Raw genomic sequence first — 19,158 nt, forward strand, 5'->3', positions numbered from 1 at the left:
ATATAGGCCATGGACGATGGCACATGAGGTTTTCTTACACTAGAGAGGTTAGACACTGAACCCCCCCCCACCTCCCCCGCCTGAGGCAATTCTTGCCGTGCTGAGAGTGCTTCACAAAAACCTTTCCTCTTCCTTTGATCTCTTTAGTCTGGGATCTGAGATGGGGCCTGGTGGACTTCTGTTTGAAGAAGCGCTATTTCAGTGAGGCGAAGCCAAGTTGTTGTCATCTTTTCTATCTGTATGCTCGATTCCTGACAGATATGCCTCCGCTGCCTCATGCAAAGATTTTTTTTTTCATTTTTTTTTTTTTTTTTTTAACAGTGAAAACAAGGCACACACCCTTCCCCTGACCCTCTGTGCTCCGGCTCGGCTCTGCTCTACAAATCAAATGCCTCTCAAGGAAATTTGATTGAGACTTTGTGTGACCTTTGAACTGAGCGGATAGGGCAAGAGCCTGGCTCTCAGCCAACACGGCTTCTAATGGGGAGTTAGAGAGCGGAGGCCCAATCGATCCGCCAGTTACCTTTACCCGATTAGCATAATGTTAACATGGGCCCTTATGTGGTCCGGGATAGGATTTACCGTTTGATGGATGGGTCATTCATTAGAGCAGGCAGCAGGAGCACTGAGAATGAAAGGGCAGCTGTATACTTTAAGCATGAGTGACACAATGAGGATCAATTAGGCCTATTGATCTAACTGTTATTGAGTGGAAAGGGACATGAGATCTGCAGCTAAGGCATACGCCAGTGCAGGAAAATTGGATTGCAGAAAACTTAACTGTGTTGCAGTGAAACACGTTACAGAAGAATCACACTCACAATGAGGGTTTGAAAAGGTATAGATGCATATGAATGAGGATGCACATGGATCGGTGTTCTCCGCTTCTCTGTGAGCACTCTGTACCCGTAATATGGTGCTTTTTCATTTTCCACCCTAATTTCTACTTCAGTCATCGCTGATTATCTGTATTACGAAGCACCGATAAAGCCGCTGAGTTTACAGGACCACGAGGGAGGGAGGCGAGAGGATTCAAAATTAAAATGAGGAATGTTAAAAACAACACGTGGGCCAGATGTTATGTACAAATATGGTTAGGCAGCTTAGTGAATTAATTGCTTAGAAATAAAAATAAATTATTATAAAATAGATTTCTGTACATTTTACATATATATAGCAATATCTCAGCATCTTGCCATTGAATTACAGAAGGAAAGAAAAAATAACTTGTCGACAAATTGACAAAAAAAAATTGTCTCTTATGATTTTCACATTAATCCCAACCAAAGTTATGTCCTGTCATCTGGTAGAACTTCATGTTGAAGGGCCTGTAGAAGTCCCGTAGCCTCTGCACCACCTCGGGGTCAATGTTGGGGTGGGTCCGCCCTTTGGTTTTGCCCAGGCAGTGGGGCTTGCTGCTGCCCTCGGCCTTCTTCAGGCACGGGAAACCCTTGGTCTGGTTGAAGTAAAAGTGTTTGTCCGTGATGATCCTCTTGAGCCCCAGGAAGTCCTGCACGCGGCCCAGCTCTCCGGCCGGGTCGCTGATCAGCCGCTCGCCGCTCACAAACAGGATCTGCTCCATGGGGAAGTACTGCAGCCAGTTGTCCAGGTGCTTGGCGTAGATGCCGATCTGGATGGCGCTCCACGAGGTGTCGATGAGCCCCGTAGTCCTGTTTTTGAAGGTGAGGCTCTCGAAGGAGGGAATGTCGGGCTTCTTGGACAGCGTCTGCGTGTAGTCCGAGATGGCCCTGGTGACGGGGTCCCTCACTACCACGATCAGCTTGGTGTCCCGGGACATGTCGGCGATCCTGGCTGGAGCCTCTCTGGTCACAAAGTAGCTGGGGGTTTTCTCCATGGTGATCTGGCCCTCCAGAGTCTTGGGCATCAGCTCCCTGAGAGGAGAAAAAAAAAGCACAAAAAGGAGGTTAGGAAAAGGGTAAGGTGGAGCAACGTCTTGCATAATGTGATCAAGTTGATGGGGTGTACTGTGTTCTGCAATCAATGACTCACTGAGCCTGTTTAGCCTTATTATAGGGCTTTAAAACCTACAGTATTAGTGCAGGCAGCTCTCCAACATCCACATGTTCACTCACTCATAAGATATCTCACTTCTGACAGAGAACTCTTGTTTACTACATAATCAAACACAGGGAAACATTTACAGGAATTTCCACCAAACATGGCCGACCCTGAATTTAACCATATTAGGGATTAGGAGCTGGGTTTTCCCACCTCTGCTCAGGCTCTTGAATTCTCGCTCTTCCTTTTTACATCTAACTTGTTATGTTTCTTTAATTAATTAATTTATCATTTTCATTCAAATTAGCCTTTAAATGCATTTTCTTTCCTATAAATTAGCGTGTTAATTCCATTATGTGATGTATCTTCCCCGAGCTTGTCTTTCCTCAACCTCATTGCTGGATGTAATGTTCCAAAGTGGTCGGACCTAATCAAAATTCCCCCTCCCAACCTTTGGAGCAAAATAAAACCACTCTCAATCTGCCTTGCTGACTCAGGCATAGCCGCGGCATGGTGCCCCCCCCCCTCATCCGACCAGTAAAAAGAAATAAGAAATCAAACATGCATCAGTGCTGAAAGATGATGATACTTGTTTCAGAAAGGGATTCAGTTTTTAGCTTTTTTTACGGGAGTGGGTTTGGTTTTGGGTGACGGACTGGCTGATGGGCTTCACACAGATATGTTACATGCAGACATATAATCAAGAGGCACTTGAGAGCAAGTGGTTTTGAAGGAAAAGTGAGTGCGCTCTGCTCTCTCTGCATTAGGTTTCACAATCGGTGGCCAACCGCAGCGTCTCGATTATGGCAGAGGCGATAAGAGCGGTTTGACTGACATTGGGACGTGGATTGCCTTTCCCTCTTTTGCCCCCCCCCCCGCCAGCACCAGGAAGAAAACTTATGTGTGATGTATATGCGGGATCAAATGTGCTTCTGGTGCTGGCTCGATGGGAGGGGTTCGCATTGTGGACTGGAAACAGTCGGATCAAAAAGACAAAAAAAACAGGAAAGAAGCAGTTTGAAGCACTCAAAGGAGAACAAAAACAAAAGGAAGGACGAGATAACCTAGGGCACTTATCAGGGTGAGCACGCTCTCGCAGATAAGAGTCCTGTTAGCCTGTTGTACCCTGAGCCTCGCCTTTGTTGTTCAAGCTGAGGCACTGATACACCATTGTCTGCTATTGTGGTCGATCCCATTGAAATGCTGTGTAATCCCACAGAGAGCAGAGAAAGGTAAAAGATGTCGAAACTACAATGTTGGACACATCCCGTACACTCAGAAGTCTGTAATGCTCGATTCTCCCCCAGAGCCTCAGCTGCTCCGCAGAAATATACTCTAAAAGCTGGAATCTAGTTCACGTCCATCCAGCTCATGGCTAATTCATGGAACATCGGCTCTCCGTCGATGCACATATTTGTGTGCAAGAAAGAGGGAAAGGCCCAGGGTAACGTCAGGTAACCCATAAAATGGCTTGTGGAAATGGTGTTGGCAGATTTGTGTAATCCTAATGCAGTGCCAGTGATCTAATTATGATAATATCTTCTTGATTGCTGACACATCAGAGGGGTGAATGGAGTAGACGGAGGGGGGGAGCAAAGATGTTTCCCAAAAGCTCATTCAGCGCCAGACTGGGATCGTAAATAAACAAGCCGGGAATCTAACCTCAGCGCGGCTCTTTTTAGTTTTAGTCTTGTGTGATGAGATGCAGCGATAACACCATTGGGTTAAAAGCATGCGGGATGTGTAGTGAGTGTAGCTTCCCAGTGTTGTTTTGCATCTTTAACACCGGCCTGACTCTCGGCCTGACCACTCACTAGTGGCCAGTCCAGGTTCATTAACAGCCTTTTGGAATCCAAACACACACACAGCATGTTGTTTTATGCACAAGCATGACAGATCTCTCTGCCAGCAAAACCATTCCCGGAGGTATCCGCAAACAACACTCCATGAGCACACGCTCTGAATTCTCTGGACCCTCCTGAATGTCTTCAAGGAATACAAACCAAACATGCTCCACTTAAACTGCGCGCCTTTTCGCCATTCTCTTGAGATGCACAATGGTGATACTGCCTGCAAGCTTTTTGTCATTCCTTGTGCGAACATACAAAAAAAAAAAAAAGTCCAGAGCCGACACAGAGGAGGCAAATGGCTTCCCATCTAATCCGATTTCAACATGACAATACGGCGTGGAGATAGGGAGGAGGCCTGAGTTACAATGTGCATAGTGATAGATTATGCTGATCCAAGCTCGGGGATTTTTTTACAAAAATCCAGTGTTGGGGGTTGGAGGAGCATAAAACAAGGAGATGGTTGGATAGCGAGGGAGAAAGAAAGTGGTGAGGAAACCCTTAAAAAGCGCCAAATCCACAAGAAGAGACCCCCCCCCTCCCCAATAAAAAAAATCTCCACCTCTGACTTAACCCGCTCTCTCTGCCAAAGAGGCACAAAAAAAAAAGGCCGGCAGAGAGAAAAGAGAAGAGAGGAGGGGATCTTTAGTGGGACAAGTAGCTCTTGGAGAAACAATGCCTATTATGCCCCTTTTTGATTTATGAGGTGCTGCTTTTAAAGATTCCGTCAGCAAACAGGCAATTCTGTGACACCGGGCTCCTCTTTTTTCCTGCTTTTCTTTGAAAGTGAGCCATTGTCCTCGAGTGGAGGGGTGAGCGGGGCAGCGGTCAGGGCAGCGGGGCGGGGATGGGGGGCAGGGTGGAGAGGGGGGGGGGGGGGGGGGGGGGGCGGATAGAGGAGAAGGAGGGAGGTAAGGGGGGGGGGTGCTTATCGAGGGCTGAGTGGAGTCCTTCTCAACCTCAAGTGAGAGAGAAGCCTTTTGGAGGGCTCTTAAGGGGAACGTGTGCCAAAATGGCCCCGCAAACATCAGCCTGTCCCCCTGCGATACCGAGGACTCTACTGTCTAATAAGGGGAACGGTAAGAAACTGTAAATAACTTGACCTCAGACATCATGACGCAACAACTTTTTTCCTTGCCTCGATTGTGCCTCCACATGATATATATCTGTCAACTTTTATCTCGCCTCTCTGCACCGTTCGCCCATTGAGAATATTTCCAAGTTAAAAGACATGCCAAAAACGGCGATAAGACAGAAAGCAGAAGCCCTTGTCACATGACAGCATCAAACGGGGGCCGGCCGAGTGGCCCTTTGGCCTGTGTTTTTAAAGAGCCCTCATCCCGCCGGAGATAAACGGCAGGCAGGAAAAGGGTTATTTCTGTCTGGTGCTTCTGCCTCCCTCCTGTCATGTTTGATTTGACGATAACGGGCTGCCACTGAGCTCACACAGCATCCCTGACTAAATGACTAGTTTGCCCACACACAAAAGGATAGAAGCTATTTGGCGCCCGTCCGTCAATTTTCCGTTCGATACAAAGGGTTTTCAATTGTCTCACATGTCTGCATGTTGAAAGCATTTGAATCTCAAATTAGGGTTTGTTTATTTGAATACAGACAAATCTGAGGGCACTTTGTATCCACCAGCGGAGGGAGGGTGTGGCTCTACTCCTATGGGCATTTAAAGCTGAAGATGTCTTGTTTCTAGGGCTCGAAGACCCTGGAGCGAGTGTTACCTCCCCGTGGGAGGTGACGCTACCAAAAACAAGAGCGTGCACTGAACAATGCTCTAAGTAGAGGCTGAATTAACCAAAATAAATCAAACAAATCAGCTACTTTCGGGTAATCAAGCAGACTTCACTTCTACGTCCTGGAATCCGTGAGTTTCCTTGACATTAAAAGACCCCACAGCCTCCACTCTTCACCCCGTTCTCTCTTCCATTGATCCCAGCGGTTCTGCCGACCCCCTGACAATCAGGCCTCGAGGTCCGATAGCAAAGTGACACTTCACAAGTGGGAAGACGGAGAGGAGGGGAAATGAGGGAAGAGGTACTGAAAGGCTCCCTTTCTTTTCCAAGGGCCTCTTACCCGAGCCCTCCACATGAACCACTGCGGTGGACGTACGAGCATTTTCAAGGGAAATACAAAGAAACATCTTTATTCCTCATTGGATGATAAAGATCCTGAGCAGCACTTGTTCGTTCACAGTCGAAGCGTGTTATGAATTTGATCTTTTCAACGCCGGGGAGAAAACAAGCTTTTTGAGTGCAAAATAAAACGCATATATTTCTTAAGACCATGTGTGGAAAAATCGTGGAGCTAGAAACACAGTGGACAGGATGATGGATGATACATGCAGATATGGAGGGTCCATGAATTCATGGATGAGTCACTGATAAATAAAAGCAGTGTTCATTACCAGCGCTCCCTTTTAAAGCTCTCGGCTCGCAGCAGGAGAAGCCTACATGCTATGAAATGGAACTGAAGAGAGCAAAATGTTTATGTAACACACAAGCCGACGCACGGACACACACACGGACACACACACGGACACACACACACACGGACACACACACACACACTATGGCCACTACAAAGGGAGGCAGGCATGCACGCCTCTGCGGGCTCACTGAATCCTTTCAAAGTAGCATTTAAGCGCATACAGAAGCCGGGCATTTTGAAATACACTCCACTGTGCCTGGAGTCTGACATTATATTTAACCACAGATCATGGCTTTGGCTGTAAATTAAAAAGAATAGAGAAGATGGTTTACGGACGCAGAGAGGGAGAAGAGCTCCGGCTGCAGAAGCTTCATCTGGTCTCTCTTTCAAGCCCTTGGACTGGAGTCCAGGTGTTAGTACGTGGCCACTTAGAGCTGTTTGACAGTTCCTTTCCTGGCTGAGGAGAGCCAGAGATCTCTGCTTAAAACTGAGACCTTGCAGGAGCGCCTGCTGAAGAGGGTCTGTGCGCATCCGCGTCTCATACGTCTTATACACAAGTGTCCATCTGTATGCGTCTTTCACACCTGCTTGTAACTCGATACCCGCATGATGAACCCTGAGGGATGACGATGCAGCACCTTCATCATCCCCGATCAGATTCATCTGTCGGGGCTCCTCCCGAGCCTGAGGTTTCAAATTGACAGGCCTCACTGAATAATGGTGTCACTGGAAACTCGGGAAGGAGGCTGAGTGGAAGCCCCTCCGAATCATCTGTCTGCTAAAAGGATTAATAATGCAGGCCGGCCTGGTATCACACACACTCAGACCTGGATGGGATGGTGCAGTTCTAAGGAGGGCAGCTGTTTGAAAGCGAAATGTCTCCTCCAGATATCCGGGGCCAGTTTCCTTTGGAAGTAGTTTTAGGTGCTAACGCTAGTATTTCTTTCCATGGGGTGACTATTCCTTCTTGTGGTATACCATTGTTATATTTTAAGATACCATTGGAGGTACACGAGCACAGAGAGAAAAACTTCATCAAGTCAAGTCATAATGCGCTCGGCACAAAATGTAATGCCATTTTTACAACAATAGCCACTGGTGCTAAATGCAAGCAAAATACGGATTTACTCAAACAGGCGGGAGGAGCTACAGAAGATTAGAACATTTCTACAAACGAGAGGGAGATAAGGGAGTCTGGGACAACAGGATCTAAGGTCAAAGTATGATGCAGCGGCTACCATTTTAGGCTTTTCCAGAATAAACTGGTTCCGAGCCTTCATCTCGTCTCTTGCTCGATGACACTTTGACACCTAAACTCTGCGCCGGAGTCCTGATCTGGTTGATAAATGCAGCTCCCAGACCCCTTAACTCCATCAAGACGTTGCACTGTGTCAGAGCAGCCTGGGAATCTACTGACCCTCCGTGTAAACAAAGCAGTTAACCCGACAGACGCAAACCCGTCCATCCATCATTTTTCACTGGAATCAGGGAGTCATGCATCGCCAGAGCAGAGACATTCTATCATACTGTCTCTTACAGAGTGTGTGTGTGTGTGTGTGTGTGTGTGTGTGTGTGTGTTTGTGTAGGAGAGGGAGAGTGAATGACAGAGAGAATGTGAGGAAATGAGGGAGGAAAAGATAGAAAGAGGGAGAGAAGGGGAGTCGGGCCTTGCGGTCACAGACCATCCAGACCGGTTTCGGGCTCGTACCCAGCCTGGTTTTGGAGGCAACATCAGACACTAGTGAAGTAGAATAAATAAATAGAGAGCTAACCGCCACACATAATGTCATGGACTACATGGGGTCAGACACCCCGACAGCATATTACCCCCAGCCACAACTTTCAGATAAACCCCCCCCCCCCCCCCCCCCCACGTCCTGAAAATACTTAAGTGAAGCTGAGACCTTCTACTCTTATGTGGTCGCCTTGTGATGGGCAGCATCGCAGAGGCATGACAAGCACACATTATTCAATTCGGTGAGTAATTATACTTTTTTTTTTCCCGCTCGGAAAATCTGTTTTTGAGTATATTTGTTACTATTTGGCACGCTTTGGAAAACAACACAGCCATGAGAGTTTTTTTAGTTTTTTTCTTCAGGGGCCGGGAACCACATCGGCCTGTGGCTGTAGACGGCTGCGAGGAATAACCGAGTGTTAATAACCCTGCAGTGAAGCGAAGGAGTCCACCACCATGTGGTATAAATAAAACAGAGGAGCTGGTGAAAGGGACGGTGGAGGGTATAGAAAGTAAAAAATGCCTCCTTCCCTTCCCTCATCAATGTGCAACAGCATCTTCGAGCTTTTCAAAAGAAAAAAAGCTAAATTGTTCTGGCTTAAGAGAGGTGAAAGATGCCATCGTTTTGGTAACACTTAACTCAACATTTCCCCGCTATGTTCGACACGCGGTACGAGGTGAGTCACGTGACACCGCAGCAGCCATCAAGGCTGATTGTTGCATGCGCCTCGACGCCAGCGGAAGACTCTCGCACTCTGTGGAATCCAACCACTCGGCGATGTGACCCAGAATTTGTTTAGCGCTTGTAATCCTCACTAATCAGTGTGTTTGCTCTGGGTCTGTTTGCTGAAGGTGTTAGCCCCAAAGCTAGCCACGCATTCCACCGCTCCGTCAGGATCGGGGCGCGACTGGCTGACAGCTTGGACGGGGAGATAAACCGATGAACCGTGACGGGATGAAAAGAAGCAAACAAACAGGAGAAGCAACAAGGAAGGGCTGCAGGTGGAGCGTGTGTGTGTGTTTGTGTGTGCGCGCGTTTCTGGGTGTTGTTGCGCGGGCGTGCAGGCAGAATCAGCCATTCTGACTGATTTCTTGACACTTGACATGCACCAAGAGGCCCACGACTCCTTGATCTAGCTACAGCAGAGATGAATAAAAGATGAAACAGACTGGAGAAGAACATAGGCTACATGCCACCACCCCCACTCCCTAGATGCACACACACACACACACACACACACACAGAGAGAATGAGAGGGAGCGAGCTGCTTTGCATCCTGTTTGAATTGCCTGTCATCCGTAACTGCCTGCACACCTTTTTGAAGACAGGTGAACTACAAAGTGTGTGTGCGAGAGAGAGGGGATTTCCTCTCTACTGTATGTCACTCAGTGAGCTTCCTGCGTGTTTAGACTCTTATTATTATTATTATTTCTGCTTCCTCACACTGCAGCTGATGTCGCAGGTTAATGGTTTACAAATTCCTGAAAATGGCCTGCCTCCCGAGCAGACGTATAATTAGCTAAATTGAGTAACGATAGCACCAGTCGCGACAATTAACCTGCTGCTTTTCAGAGAAGGAAAGAGTGGCAGCAGAACTCCTCGGGCATCTGTACAGTTTTCTTTGGATTTGAGCCTAGATGTTGTCTCCTGCAATATCTCAGAGCCCCGCGAAGACAAGATAATTACTGTTGAGAACATCAGGCCACGTTTTTAAGCATTTCTGCTGCCAAACGCAGACATCGGTGCTAGTTTCAGGATTTCATCGTTCCTCTTGGAGCGCGATGACAAATGTTTTAAGTAAGCCTCTCGGTCAGACGTGACACGGGATCTGCTCTACCTCTGAGAGAGGAAGCTGTTTTGTGAAGGGAGTGGAGAAGAGACATTTGAGAAAGGCTATATGTCAGCTCTTGGACAGGAACAGGAAAATGTTTATTTTCCTTCTGCTTCACTTCATATCCACTTAGCTTTTTTCCAGAATTAGAAAAGCACTTGCATAACCTTTGCCAAAAGTGCAAAAGGTCTAAATTTCTCAATTGAAGTATAGAAAAATCTGATTTGGATCAAATATGCAAAGAGATAAAAATCAAAAGGCTGCATGTGTCAGATTGCTTTCCATTTGGGTACACTAGTACACTAGTTCATGAGAAAACCGCTGAAATGCTCTGCAAGGCTCTATTCGCAATGTTAAGAGAGCGAGAGAGGTTTTAAAGGGGAAAAATAATCCACACAGACACCCTGCTTGTTCCTGAACCCACAACTTAACCTTTTGACCAAATTTCATGTCGTAAAGTTTTTGGACATCCTGCTTGTTTAATTTTTTTGTTGTTTTAGCAAAAAACGGAGCAGAAATGCAGCAGTTTGATAGCAGTGTGGTAGTTTTGCTGCGTCCAAAAGATACAGAGCGCGGTTTCCAGATTCTGATCAGTTAAACAACCGGTGGAGAGAAAAACTACTCGTCGCCGTGGTGGGAAATAATTGGAAGTGAGTTGAGTTTGGCCGGGTTGTCTTGGAGTCGGAGCTGAAGTGTTCTTACAGCTCTTATGAGAGAGCCCAACAGCTCTGGGAGTACATCTCAATGGGGAGAAAGTGACTAGTGTCGTGCAGGGAGACAACTCGGGGCTTCTAATGAGGCTCTGCTCTTTTACTGCCGGGCTAATGGAAACCTCGGGAGACCTCAGCCTCTCTCTCTCTCTCTTCTCTCTGCGTGTGTGTCCTCTCTTCCCAGAGGCAGGCACACTCTAATGGCTACCTCTGGGACTCAATACCTGGGACAAGTCAAGCTTTACAGGTTTACTGTCATCACTTTCTCCTCTTCCTCCACCTTCTCCTCAGCTACATTTTCCTTTTCTTTCGTGAAAGCAGGAGTTCCCTGACTAACCCGTCTTTAACGGCGAATGATTAACAAAACCGTTTTTAGAGTGTTTCTCCGAGCCTCCAGGGCTATTTTAATGCGCTAAAGAGGGTTTATTTAGCAGCAATGAATGACCATTAACTCCGGAGGGAGGACGTCTGGTTGTGTTCCGACATGTGCAGCAACATCCAAATTATCACCTCGTTAAAATGGGCCTAATTCGCGCAGAGGGAGGGTTTGTGTGCTTCCTTTTCTTCCTCCAATGCTACTTCATTACACTTCTTTATGAGTATCTTTTATTGTTGTCGACTTCGAAATTGCATAGGAAAACAAGGACATTCTGTGGCAGCAGTCACGTGAGGCTTCTTTCCCGGAGTGAATGAGCACAGCAGTCCAGACTTCTTTTTTTAAAGGAGCGCGTGCGCGCCTTGTGTTTTTGCTGTTTGCATCAAGCGTGTGAATTCAGGAGTGTGTGAATGTTTGACGGCAAGTTCCTCTAAGGCTCTGTGGCTTTTATCCTCAGCTCCAGCGGGAGGTTCCTGTCGGTGGCGGCCATATTGTCTTCACTGGTGTGGGGCAGTGCTCACTGGACACCACCTCGGGGAGGGGGTGGGGGTGGAGAGGCAGGCCACCACAGTGCAGCGCTGCCACTCCCCTCTCCACAGGTCTCCCCTTTCACAATTAACCGCTTGTAATTTGGGGATGAAAGCGGTCTTTTTCTCTGTTTCACTCTCCCTTCTCGGGTGAGCCGCGCCAGCTTAGGCGGCTGGGGGGGGGGGGGAGAGAGGGCCCCCGTCCCTCCACGCTGACCAAAACGCCTCTCTAAGAGACAGCCACTCGTGGTCAGCGAGGCCCCGCCCAAGATCGCGCAAACTGAGCATGACATGTGACACTATTCTTGCACATCGGCAGAGCAAGTGCACAGCTGGAGAACGGCGAACAGCAGCTCATACGGAGGGATTTGAGGGTGAAGTTTGGTGGAGGACCTGGGAGGCATTGATCCACTCATCTGGGAACACAAGGTGGAAGTTTAGCCAACACAGAGGCACAGTTTCAAACTGTTTGTTTTGTTTTTTTATGTTGGCCACTGCGGTGGAGGATTTGAGAGGAGAATGTGAACCCGCTGTCAGCTGGACGGTTGGCCCCCTGGGGAGCCGCAGAGTTCCGGGAATCAGGAAACAATTAAAGCGCCAAAGTATCACATCATCTGAGTCCATCTTCTCTTGAACTGGAACTGGGTTGAAGCCTCTGTGTTTCAGCGCGCACCGATTCTGTCAAACGCAGAGTTTTAAAACCAAACGGTCATCCTCGTTAACATACCTCTTAAAGGTGGGCTCAGGAACCGTGCTGTCACGCTATTGTTTTCAGCGAGGAACGTCTCTAAAATCCCCAGCGGGGCTTGTTGCTTTCTGTAGCAGCAGCTTTCTGTAGCTCTGCAGATGGTCAACACAGAGAGCCTGTCAGCAAGCAGACGCGGGTCTGACCTCAGTCAAAGGCCCTTAACCCATCTCTGCACATTACCTCCAATCAGGCCTGACCAATCAATACTGGCCATCCCCGAGGAGAGAGGCCATGCTGACATTTGTGCCCGCCGTCTAAGCGCTTTCATTCTTTTGTGACCGGAGACGACTATTACTTGCGGCTCCGCAGCTGAGCTTGTCACAACAACTTTAGACATATCGGCTTTCACCATAACATCCCCGTGTATGCAAACATTGGCGCGAGACGTTTTTTTTTGGAGAGCGGTGACGATTTGATGCCCTTCACTGGGGCTCCAAAGAACCAGGTGGCCTCTTTTGGTCCGTTGAGAGGAAGGAAGGAAGGAGGGCGAGGTCAGTGGCAACAGAGGGTGGATGGGTCACCTACATGGAAATAGGAGCACCCCTGTGGTGAGCAGATAAAAGGACGTGCACCCATCCAGAACCGTCCCCGACATGGCCAGGAGCAGCAGGCTGACTCCAGCTCAACAGCCACCAGCGGGGGTGCAACGGCCTTTGGATAACGGCTTTCAAACAGCGCCGACTTCCGCAAGCATCCGCAAGCATCCGCAAGTCTGATAGCGGAACGTGATTTTTTTTTTTTTTCCGGGAGCCTCCTTTTCAACAATGCCTCACTTGTTCTTTTTTTAAGTAGCTTTTACTGACGCTGCTTTGTAGGTCTGTTTACCTCCACAGTGTTTTATCACTGACTAGATACAAAGGTTGACCAGAGGGACATCCTGCTCGGGGATGGCGCCGGTTTCAACCCCACCAGTCTCCTGACAGCGACTGAAGCCTAACCTTTGATCACAAACCGCATCACACGAGGACTGAATATCGCACAGCTCAGTGTGCGCTCAAAGATACACGCTGCATTCTTATGACCGAGCAGCTCACAAACATTTCATCTTAAAAGATTGTCCTCTATACGGAGATCAACAAATGGCAATTTCTGATACATTCTAGAAACACAACACCACAGTCCTCGTACCACCCGTGTGGCCGTTGAACTGTGTGACTACGCTCTCTGTTCAATTCTAAAGTCACTCTATGGGAGGAGCAACAGTGTCAACAGTGCCGGGGCCCTGACAGCGAGCTAAGACCAGAGCCCGCGACACGACAGCGAAACCACAGCACAGTAATTATATATCAAAGCCCCTTCATAGCCAATAGGGCTAAATGCAATATGAAGAGAGCGACATGCACCGCAGACTGACGGGGGCGAAATGATGCTGCAGTCAACAAGAGTTAGGAGTAAATAAAATACCAGGGTCAACTTTTAGCCGTCTGTGTCGAAGTTTGTTAAAAGTGACAGGAGCCTTCGAACAAACTGCAAAGATAGACGTTAATATGTAATAAGTCTGACAATCTTACATGCAACCGCTAACCTAAAGGTGATTGTGCTTTTGCTTGCAACTTTGGCGCCAACTCCCACAAAGTCAACATGCATTTCTTCATGATCATCTTCAGTTTTTTCATGACTTTATAACTTAATTGTTTTGGTTGTTTGTTCACTTTGTCTCCTTGTTTCGATAATGTGTCTTCTATGTCTTTATATACTTTTATTGGCAAAAATGATATAGCAAATTATTTTCTTTATTTACTTGTTTCATTGTTTATTTTCGCATAAGTAATAAAACTAAATGCACCAGAGTTAGCTAAAAGTATATCTGCCTCTGTTGTCCCTGTCCACATGACAATAAAAACACTACATAAAACAACACGATACATAATAGTACATCAGTGTGACATAATAAATAGAATCAGCAGGATAAATACAATAAATTGTCTACTTTTGTGCTGACTTTAGCTTAAACTTAAGGCTGGTTTTAAACACTGCAAAGCTTCAAAACATAAAAGCAACTTGCTCACACTGCTGAGCTCTATCATATTCTGCGTATGGATTATTAATCTGTCCAGGAATCAACTTTAATGTATGTGCTGAAGATAAGTACGTATTTTCACTTATCAGTTACCACCGGGCGACTCGACTTTCACCAAACCCACCAAACAGGTGCAAGTAGAAACGGAGAAATGGCGAAGCGGCGTTCCTGTTCACACTCAGTCACACTGGCCTGTTGAGCTCTGACTCTCTTTCTCTCTGTGTGTGTGTGTGTGTGTGTGTGTGTGTGTGTGTGTGTGTGTGTGTGTGTGTGTGTGTGTGTGTGTGTGTGTGTGTGTGTGTGTGTGTGTGTGTGTGTTCCTTGGTTGCCAGTTCGTGCATGACCTCACTGTGAAAATGTGTAGCTCCTGATACAAGGACCCCTCGGTCAAAAGCATGAATCGTGTGTTTGTCTTTGGCACAAATAAAAACTGTCATCAGAAGTCCACAATAAGACTTGTTATCGCCACATCCATTCATTTTGAGGCTTCCCCCCCCCCCCTGAGTCTTTCCTGCTCCCTCTGTGGCTGCATTGACTCAGTGGAATTCCAGCTCAAAATGTGCGTCCATTTTGGGGGTATATGAGGTGGGGGGGTGGGAGAGGGTACAATAGTGGACAGCAGAGAGATTGTGCAAATGAACAAACGAGGTGAATTGCACAACTCGCGCACACACACACACAACCGTCTGTAACCGCCTCCATAAATGACCGTGAGCAGATCACATTCCCACAGAATATATTTCAATGCCACGCAATTTTGCCCCTGTGTGGAACATTCCAGCGTTCATCCCTATCTGGTGCTAATGGGGGGAAACTTTTTAGAGAATCAGCAATAAATGATTTCCTTTCTCGGTCCATCCTCGGCTCGAAAAAAATAGAATCACTCAAAACTGTTTGGGAAACTTTGGGATTGCTTTGCTTACACCAGCTGTTTCACTGAAACATGCAATTCTTCCATTAAAGTGTGTGAAGACGGATTTCACTATTCTAACACCCAGTGAGAGAGCACTTCTTCTATAAGACACAAACAAGTGAATGGACTTTGTGCGTGGCATAAACACCACTGTTTGGGTATCCTGTTGCAGCATGAAATGCCTCAAACCACACAAATTATCTGAAGTCTTCTCAAGTTTTGCTTTCAATGCCGAATTTTAAAAAAAGAAAAGTTATCCGTGTATTTCTGTGAGTGAGACTGAACATATTAGGTTATTTTTTTGGGACAGCAAAAGGAAATAGAGAAAAATGACCCCAACATAAAAACCCTCCAGTCATGGCTTCTTTACATGGCTCAAAAGGAATTAGATTTCATGGCCTAAAAAACACTCGTTGGAAAACACTGTATGTGGGAGTTAAATAACAGCCTCCCTGCAAACTCCAAACCAAAAGTAAATCTCTGTATCTGTCAAAGGGAGCGCAGGAAACCTCGCACAGATCAAGGAAGGGTGTCTTTAGTTTGAACGCTTCCCCCATTCGGCTCTTCTTTTTGTTTTTCGTGATGTCGCACATTGATGGGGGCCCACCTCGAGGTGTTGCATATTCAACGTGTAGAAGAAGAGCAAAATCCCTTCAAGAAAAATCAAGAAAACCTAAAAGTTGTTTTTAAATCTTGAGCTTGAGCTTCAGATACAAACTTTGATAAAACACAGCAGGGAAAAGACTTTCCACAGCTTATCCGATATGAAGACTGAACATAATTAGCGGATTGAAAGTCCAACAGCCAATCAGGGTGTGGATTTAGCCATTGGCGATTTATGAGCCATAACCTTTGCGTGTTTATTTTTAAACAAAAGAAAAACAGCAGTCCGATACATTTGCATTACTCAGATAGAATACAAAAAACGAATTCATGGAGATTAGAAAAAGTCGAGCAGCTCTTTATATTAACACTTTGTGATGTAAATGAAAAGGATAATGTTAGTGTGTCGACCTCTGAAGATGTTAAGCGGGTTTTATTCTGAGTGGGATCCTCACTTTGTCTTGCAGATCCCCTTTTTTTTCTCGCAACGTCAACCGTTAGGCCTGTGGAGCCCTTTGACACAAGAATGCTCAGAACCATATAAACGCTTTCAGCTCTGTGAAGACTATTAAGTTAAATATTCTACAAGACAAAAACCCCACTGTAATAATCTTCTTTTTTTAAATCTCAAAAAGTAAAAAAAAAAAGAAGTTTGGATCTCATCACACTGGGATCAGTCAGATTTGCGCAAATTGTGCCATTGTGCCATTACGCATGATATCACACTGCATATAATGTAATGAACAATATCTGTGGGGTCAGGTTTTATCATGAAGGCGCTGACACGTATCAGAAACGTTCCTATAACGCCAAAGCCTACTCCAAATGAATCCGATTTCATTGATAAAAACGCACCATGATCATAAAAAACTAACAAAAAAACAAATAATTTCACATTCTAACTCGACAGAGAAGCCCGGAGACACGTCAGCGTGGAGGTGCAGTGTTGCGCTGCGTCCAATAGAGATCACTGCGCATCGCAGAAACAGGCCAGCCTGCCTGTGATCTACGAGCAGCCTCGTAACGTGACAACAAATCAATACTTTATAAAATAACATCCACGATCAACCAAGTCGGCGATCACAACTTAAAATCAACTAATGCAACTAATAATAATGTGCGCGAGCCAACAGAGGTGTAAATGGACAAAGTAGAGCAAGAGTCACAACCAAATGTTGTCACCGTGTAAATCTATTTTAATAGTTTCAGTTTGGAATAAACTCGAAACTTTCTGGATAATTGCTATAATGAAAAATAAATATATATTTAGATGTATATCTATATTTAAATATCTATATGTTATAGTTTTATGGAGGTCCTATCAAACCTATGAGTTAATTAGCTTCTCAGGCTGCCTCTAACGCTGTTAGTGTTTCTGGGAGATTAATAAAGAAAACCTTTACATTTCTCTGTAGAAACACTATCAATTTGATAAAACACTTATTTTAATTGTTTTACTATATTGGCATACAATACCAGCACTGTTTTGCAGCACTGCACTGCCGATCCCCCTTTAAATCTATTTCATGGAGTAATACAATTCATCTGACCCAAACTCTTACATTTATGTTTTTCTGCACACATCCACTCATCATCCAAACGCAGCAGCGTCAATGAAACTGTAGTCGTTACCTGTACCACTCCAGTCCGTTGTCGTAGTTGCGGTCGAAGAAGTGCGGCTCCGCTCCCACGGCTCTGATGTCCGGGTGAACCCGGAGGAACTCCAGCAGAGCCCGGGTCCCTCCTTTCTTCACCCCGATGATGATCGCCTGCGGCAGCTTCTTGCTCCCGGAGCCGTTGGAGAAGCTGGACATGGCGCTGGGCTCCGGGGCTCTCTGCTGCTCGCCGCGCATCTCGTCCCAGTCGTCGGCTCTGTCCGCCTCCAGCTCGTTATTGAGCAGGTCTCGGGACGCGGCGGTCCTGATGGACGGCTCCTCGTAGTCGCTCTCTATATCCTCCCACGGCTGCGGTTGGGCCAGCAGCCTGGACACCAGGTCCGTCCTGGCGCTCTCTGTCCTCTTGGCCACCGCCGCTCCGGTCTCCTTGCCCCGGTAACCGTCCACCACCAAACTTGGCATGGTGGAGCAGTAGCCCACGCAGGAGTACAGCATGTATACCCAGATTAAGAACATGATGCTGAGCAGGATTAGTTTCTTCTTCACGGGGCTGGACCAGAGGGCATACAGGCTGTGACAAACCGGGCTATATTCCATAAGCCTTTCGGTTGAAAATCATATCCCAGCGGCGCATATTGCCCAACTCACTCCCGGTGGCACCTCGACAATCCTCGCAAAATTACGCACATGCTCTCCTCAAACTAAAAAATAAATAAATACAACTTACAAATAAAAACAAACTCTACTCTAAATATAATAGAGAGAGCTATAATAAATCCAGGACTGACAAGGCAGTGAGGAATTTGAAATCATAGTTTTGGCTACAATATGGGAGATTGTTGAGCTGCGACAGGCGCACCGCGGTGCTGCTCCGGGCTCATCTCAAGTTTGATTAAAAAAAACTGCAGCCGGAGCACGAGACCTTATACAGAGACATGCGGTGGAGTGACAGCGGCGGCAGCCAATAGGTGCGCAGGAGGTAAATATGTGGACGTTCGTTGATGGCAGCGGACCAATCAGAGGGAGGCGCGGGCGGTGCCAGCCGTGGGAGCCTCGGAGTGGAGGCTGGAGCATGTGTGCGGGACTCTGCTGAGAGTTTGGAAAACTTTCTTATTGGGGCATGGACGCCAATTAACTCTTGTTTCTCCTGCGCACATATTGTTCATATGAGTTCAGATGAATTTAAAATGTGTCTGCTGCAGGTTTAGTCTGATATTGTTTACACATTGCAACTCTTTTGTTCCAGGTTTTTCTTTTTAAATTATGAAATTAATAAACTTTCATCTGGAGCTTCAAAAATAATGAAAAGAGAAAAAGAAAAATACATCAGCAGACCTAAATGATTCATTTAAAGCTCATCGCAGACTTTGTGAAGTTTAACTTTACTTCTGACTCTGAATGAGAAGTAATGACGACGTCACTATTTGTTTACGCTCTTATATTCATATTCATATTCATAACATTAAACAGAACTTTACAAGTTGCTATTGTTTTAGTTAGATCATTATTTATATAATTAATATTGTACACGTGGTGATTTACAATTACGAACAATTAGGCTACGCCTGGAGAAATAATAACAATAACGATATACGATAAAACTTTATCCCGAGGGAAACTGCAATGATAGTTGATAATTTACATATACAATTTAATAACATTCATGGCAAATTAACTACAAACTAGAACTACTTTCAATGCATTTGTTTCAACTTTTTCTTTTGCTTAACATGTGTCTTAATTGAATGCGTTCTTTACGCATTATATTAACTT

The 19,158-nt window shown here is 46.1% G+C and overlaps 1 protein-coding gene across 1 annotated transcript; it reads right to left on the minus strand.

The window, feature by feature from the left end:
- Positions 1 to 1,008: 1,008 nt before the first annotated feature.
- On the minus strand, positions 1,009 to 18,266 carry hs3st3b1b (heparan sulfate (glucosamine) 3-O-sulfotransferase 3B1b). The gene is made up of 4 exons (XM_076092855.1): positions 17,826 to 18,266; positions 17,759 to 17,778; positions 17,402 to 17,715; positions 1,009 to 1,892 (listed from the first exon to the last, which is right to left on the minus strand). The coding sequence occupies exons 1-4, from the start codon at positions 17,980 to 17,982 to the stop codon at positions 1,274 to 1,276; spliced, it is 1,110 nt and encodes a 369-aa protein (XP_075948970.1). The 5' UTR covers positions 17,983 to 18,266; the 3' UTR covers positions 1,009 to 1,273.
- Between the last annotated feature and the right edge of the window lie 892 nt (positions 18,267 to 19,158).

The sequence above is a fragment of the Anarhichas minor genome, unplaced genomic scaffold (assembly GCF_050575085.1).
Source record: "Anarhichas minor isolate MPS153535 unplaced genomic scaffold, ASM5057508v1 ptg000017l, whole genome shotgun sequence".
Lineage (NCBI taxonomy): Eukaryota > Metazoa > Chordata > Actinopteri > Perciformes > Anarhichadidae > Anarhichas > Anarhichas minor.

What these genes read in the sequence shown, in the direction of transcription:
- hs3st3b1b (XM_076092855.1), bottom strand. Translation starts at nt 17,982, where the DNA reads ATGGAATATAGCCCGGTTTGTCACAGCCTGTATGCCCTCTGGTCCAGC. An exon ending in GCCAAGTTTGGTGGTGGACG is followed by an intron (nt 17,779 to 17,825) that starts GTTACCGGGGCA and finishes AAGAGGACAGAG; the next exon opens with AGCGCCAGGACGGACCTGGT. An exon ending in AGCGCCAGGACGGACCTGGT is followed by an intron (nt 17,716 to 17,758) that starts GTCCAGGCTGCT and finishes GAGGATATAGAG; the next exon opens with AGCGACTACGAGGAGCCGTC.